Source organism: Neltuma alba, unplaced genomic scaffold (genome assembly GCF_004799145.2).
Source record: "Neltuma alba isolate B1F8T4 unplaced genomic scaffold, ASM479914v2 tig00012846_pilon, whole genome shotgun sequence".
Classification (NCBI taxonomy): Eukaryota; Viridiplantae; Streptophyta; class Magnoliopsida; order Fabales; family Fabaceae; genus Neltuma; species Neltuma alba.
The window spans coordinates 241675-247777 of NW_021637233.1; the positions used below are offsets into that span (position 1 = coordinate 241675).

The 6103-nt window shown below is 33.3% G+C and overlaps 1 protein-coding gene across 1 annotated transcript; it reads right to left on the minus strand.

Moving 5' to 3' along the window:
- Positions 1–288: 288 nt before the first annotated feature.
- On the minus strand, positions 289–1677 carry LOC114731793 (phospholipase A1-IIgamma-like). The gene is made up of 2 exons (XM_028919050.1): positions 1039–1677; positions 289–915 (listed from the first exon to the last, which is right to left on the minus strand). The coding sequence occupies exons 1-2, from the start codon at positions 1675–1677 to the stop codon at positions 289–291; spliced, it is 1266 nt and encodes a 421-aa protein (XP_028774883.1).
- Between the last annotated feature and the right edge of the window lie 4426 nt (positions 1678–6103).

Sequence of the window (6103 nt, forward strand, 5' to 3'; positions counted from 1 at the left end):
ACTTTACATCTTTGCAAGAGATACCGAAGTTTATCGGATGATAAGAACTCTTGGACAATTGTAAAAACTAAAAAGGGTAAGAAAGGAGAGTAGAGTTTTCAAATAGCAATTCATAAGAATTTAATGAATTAATGAATGAATACAAATATTTCTCCTATGTTCTTAATCTAAAGTCCCACTCAGAGAGAGGTTAAAAGAATCAAATTAACTGACATAACCGGAAGAAAAGAATAAAACAATGAAACAACAATCTTAGACATCCAAGAAAACAAATTAGGAAGAACATGTTTAATAAAAATCATCATCATCAGCGTCAGATTCTGATCCTGGTTCTTGCATCTTCCAAGTACCATCTGGCTGCTGAACCAAACCCTTGTTTTGGTCAATCCTCCAAGCCTCAGGAATATGATACTCATCCTTCAGAGCACCCATGCCTTTGTTCACAAGTGCAATGTCCCTTTTAACCTCTAGATTAAATCCTCCTTTGCTCCCTTGTGTTCCCGCAACTCCATGCAAGTAAACCTCCAAATTATGCCAACTCTTCAAATCACCTGGTTGTTTTAAGAAGTTCGATTCGTCAGTATCGATCTCCAACTCTTCTCCCACTTCTGCATAACCCAAGAAAGGATGCCTTGGAACAATATCGTTTTTATTACGGATTCTTAGTATCCGAAGATCCTTTTGACTTGCAGAAAACTCCTGAAAGTCTGAGTCTCCAACTCTAGGGCAAGCAAAAACAATGGCTGTGACAGAACAAGCTTTTTGGGGTTCATTTTCTGGGACGTTACATCCATTTGTGACTATGTCCGCTGCATTTAGTGTTGCAAGTGCTGCGCCTAAGCTGTGTCCAGTAACAGTTATGCTTATTTCCTCATCCTTATATTTGTTAACCAGTCTTCTAATCTCAGTCAAGACCTGCATAATAAGATCGATGATGAATATTAGATATTTCCTTTCATGAATAACATATATTAATGAGTTAAAATAATAAATCTTCCATTTCTGTCACACTCACAATCTAAAACATATGTATTATACCTGAGTTCTAGCACTGGTTTTGGTGAAGTTTGATTGTGATGAGTTAGTTGCTGTGTAAACGGAGTAAAAGCCTCGGTGTACTTTACATTCAGAATCATCACCGAAAATGAATGGAGCATCGTCCAAAAGGAACTGAAGATCTTTGATCCATTCCACGGCCTGCTCAGTTCCTCTCCAGGCCACCACAATGTCCCTCCTCCCTAACAAAGCTTTGCCTTCATCGGTGGCCACCGCGACATACCCTATCCAGTTTGATTCTTCAACATCGTCTAGAATATGAAAATCGATCTCTGAGGTTGCATAGAGGAACTTTGTCACCTTATACTGGAAAGGATTTCCTTTTTCTAAACCCACTTTGGAAAAGAAATCTCTTTTTCCGTAACGGCTTCTTCTTGCATACTCGGATGCTTTATCAGAGTTAAAAGCATCATAAGTAGCTTCAGCCATTTCTCCGTAGTGTATTATGTACCTACGGAGATTGAAATCAAGTGGGTCTAACAAATCCTTCCAATTATTTTCGCCGCTGAGCTCTCTCCAGTTTGTTGCGATGCTTCCAGGTCTGGCCATCTGCTTTTTCTCTTCCTCAAATTGATCGGCCACCTTATGAGAACTCATGGTTTTGCTTGCAAAGCCACCCATCTTTTCCTTCTGCTCCTCCTTCTCTTTCTTCTTCTTCTTCTTCTTTCTGTTCGCCTTTCTTTGAAATAAAATGTTTTGTGAACTCAGTGAGGTTGGTTTATGAAGAGGAAGCCTGATAGACTGCTTATATACTTGAAAAACTGACCTCGTCCTTCGCTTGCATGGTCAAAGTCGTTGAAACTTCATTTGAAAAGTAGTCGCCTTCTGACCAAATCATGCTGACTGAGTCCCTCCTTCCTTTGCATTCGTATAGAGTAGTTTCGTACGAAGGGAAGCTAGCGCTTGACTATTATGTACTTCGGTTTATACATGCATTTCATTCGTGCTGAGAGAGTCTAGGCTTCACATGGTTGACTATTATGTACTTAGGTTCATTTTCGTTTTTGAATTCTTAAAACGATAAAACTTTTCTCTGATGATTACGCGATTTTTCTAAGAAAGGGATTGTGATTGGTGTGTCAGTACTAGACTTTTTCGTTTTTTATTCTGGGGTGGTCCATGCGAGATTCCCAGCTAGTTGGACTGTTAGTTTTGACTGTAGCATTACAGCGACCTTGGTTCGTTCTGTCGTTTTCAATAATATCAGCCAGCTTGTTTTGACGCTGGATATTTAACTAATACAATTGAAAGAATATTTTCTACTTCTTGTTTTTAATTGATGATTTATGTGGACAAAAGTTTAATTCCCTTATCTTGCATAATAATATATGAGATGTAGTGGCCACGTGTCCATGTGGCCCATGTTCAAAATGAGTAACTTAAAGTTGATAGTTGTGGATCAGGTCGTAGAAAATGTTACATTAATGCAAAATGGTAATGCGAACTTAGTTAGTTGACAATTCAAATTAAACGTTTTTAGTGCAACCACGCTGGTCTTTTTGGTCTCAATTATTTTCATTAACGAAATTATTTGTGTCTAATCTGACCGTAGTTGAATTTTGATCAACAAATTGTTTTATAAACGTGAAAGGGAAAAGAACGTCCTCGTGGCTTTCCATGAGTCAACCTATAAACCTTGCGAGCCAAGCATTTCCCGATTTATTAAAGAATAAAAAGTTACAAAACATTTTCAATCATGAATGAAATAACAACTCTCAAAAACTCATGTAACGTAGCAAATTTAGGAATCAAACAGCGACACATATACATACTACCTCCTAACCTTATTATTTTATACCTCTCTTCTTATTACGTATACTATATATAATATCATACCGAGTTCTGTGTTTGGTTTTATATTCTGTGATGGTCCGTGCGAGGCTACCAGCGAGTTGGACTGTTAGTTCTGACTGTAGCAGTATAGCCAGCTTGGTTCGTTTTGTCGTTACCAGTAATATTAGCCAGCTTGTTTTGACGCGGAATATTTAACTAATATAATTAAAAGAACATTTTCTACTTCTTGTTTTTAATTGATGATTTATGAGCACAAAAGTTTAATTCCTTTATCTTGCCACGTCGCCCGCGTTCAAAATGAGTAACTTAAAGTTGATAATTATGGAACGGGTCTTAGAAAATGTTACATTAATGCAAGATGGTAATGCCAAATTAGTTGACAATTCAAATTAAATGTGTTTAGTACAACCACCCTAGTCTTTTTGGTCTCAATTATTTTCATGAACGAAATTATTTGTGCCTAATTTAACCATAGTTTTAATCAACAAATTATTTTATAAATGTCACTGCATTATGTGAGAAAAAGAAAGGTGAAAGGGAGAAGAATGTCCTCGTGGTTTTCCATAGCTTCCGGTTATTATAATGGATAAGCATTTCCCAATTTATTAAAGAATAAAAAGTTACAAAACATTTTCAAGCATGAATGAAATAACAACTCTCAAAAACTCATGTAACGGTAGCAAATTTAGGAATCAAACAGTGACATACATACTTTCAAAGAAACCATTTTGGTCACGGTTTGTGAACAACACAACTCCATATTACGTATACATAATATAATCCTAATACTACATATAATATCAGTTTATCACATTGATCGCTCCACAGGTGCATGGAATCAACTGAGTATAAATCCTCAAATATTCTAGGGTCATGCCCGTAAGGAGGTTGTATATTTACTAATCTTGATACTTAATAAGTAAAAGGAAAAACAATAAACCAAATTATTTGAAGAGAATGAATTAAAACTAAAAGAAAAAAAGCAAAAGACTATTTATTATGAGAAAAAACCAATCACTTAGGTTGGGGTTTAGAATTTACCCTATAGGTAGGTAGTTTCTGTCATTTAACTTGACTATTATTCAATTATAGTGACAACTATTTTTAAAATGTCCTAATGTTCTCCTGAATTATTAGTCCCTTTTTAATTAGTGCTACATTTGTTCCCATGATACCCAAACAATTAATTAAACCATCAAGCTATAAAATTATCCTTAGCCTAAATATTTAGGTCTACATCTCTAGATCTAGGTTTTCTCTTCACCTCTGGGCCTATCAAGATTACCCATAGATTTGATTTAATGGTAATCAGTCATAGAATCATCATGAAGAAGGGAATAGATATTACTAGAAAAATTAAAATATATTCATAAAAAGAAATTTATGAAAGAGTTAAAACAAAACAAAAGAAATGAGCTTTGTCAATGGGTTACATTCCTATACCCCAGCTGCGAATTTCGAAACACATAAAGAAATTTATAAATACCATTGTTCTAAAATTTCCAATCATGATAAACAATCATAAAAAATTAAAAAAATTAAGAAAAGAATTTGACTCAGCCTCAATACTCTGAAAACTTCTTCCCCTTGATAGCTTCAAGTTGTGATTAGATGCCCTAGAGTGACTCTTAAGACCTCTATTTATATCTAAAGTTTCTCTCCTCTTGTAGAACTCTTAAAATATAAATATAAATGTTATCTTTGCTGATTGTTCGCTCGTTTATGTAACTCCATGTAACTATCGGTTTCTTCGTATTTTGGTGCAAATGACGCTTAAGTACCCTGCTTTCTTCGAGAAAATATTGCGCCCCAAATCTTCATCCCAAGCCATCACCCATCCGCCACGTGTCTCAATTCTTCTGATTAGCGAATGTCACAATGAAAGTCCCAGATCTATACCGCTACTATTTTTTCGAGATACTTGCAGCTGATAATCCCATCCTTTAAAATCTCTTATTTTATTTTATATTTTCTGCAAAAATAGAAAAGATGTGAGGAGATTTTGTTGAGAGATAAATTTATATCTTTATATTTAAATTTAGAGAGAGAATATATAAAATAAATTAGATAGATATTAAATATCTATAAATTCAGTATACTATCACCTAAAATTTATAGCTATTTAATTATAAAATTTGCACTTATCACATACTGAATTCTATGTTTATAAAAACTACTATTATTAATTAATACGGGAGGGGAGGGCCGACAGGAGACGGATGTCTTTTAGCCCAGAGCTAGTGCTCAGTGCAGTGATGAAAATTATAATGCTCATCAAATTTTAACCATACGTACTTAATATGGACCACTGACACTTAATATTTAATATTTTTATTTTCTTAAAAATTATTTTTCTTTAGTAGGTACAAAATCTAAAATAAATATAATATCTTAACTGTAAGTTTTTTAAGAAATATTTTTTTATTCAATAATTACTAGTTAAAAATTTTAAATCTAGACTATTAAAATAGTATTTGAATAATTTGGATTTTACTGCAAGGATGAGCATTATGATACTTATTACTCTTATGAGTACCTAAACTAGTTTCCTCTTGACGCCTTCTCAGCCTTTTCTTTATTTGGTCTGAGAAATAAAAATTACTAAAAAAAAAAAAACAGGTGGTAGGCTGAATGCAAGATAAAAGGAGAAGAGGATTAGGAATAAAACTTAAATTTAATTTGATTAAAAATCTAATATAAAACATAAATTAAATATATTATTCATACATTATAAATAATATAGCTCATGCTGCAATACACATAGTTTGTGTTATATAGGATGTTTCTTTCTTTGTTTCATATTTATAAGCAGGTGATATCAAGGAGAGTTTGCTCAAAACAAAAACCAAAAAGATGATATTAAGGAGAGGAAAGATCCCTATCTTATCATCCATTTTCTTTCACTTTCTGCGGACCTACAACATGTTATTAATTCCACCTTTTGGGATTTAAATGTTATTCTGCATAATTTTATCTGTAAGGTGGAATTATTTTCCCAATACATAACCTTCTATTGTCTTCAGTCTTATTTATAGCTTTATGTTTTGCAAGAAATACATCATGTTTATCTGATGAGAATTCTAGTACAATTGTAATAAGAAACATAACAAGTTTTAATATTGCATTAATGAATTTCATAAAATGAATGAATACAAATATTTCTCTATTTTTTAACACAAGTTCCACTCAGACATTTAGAGTGGTTAAAAGAATCAAATTAATAATTCAAGCAAATAAACTAGCAATAGTATAT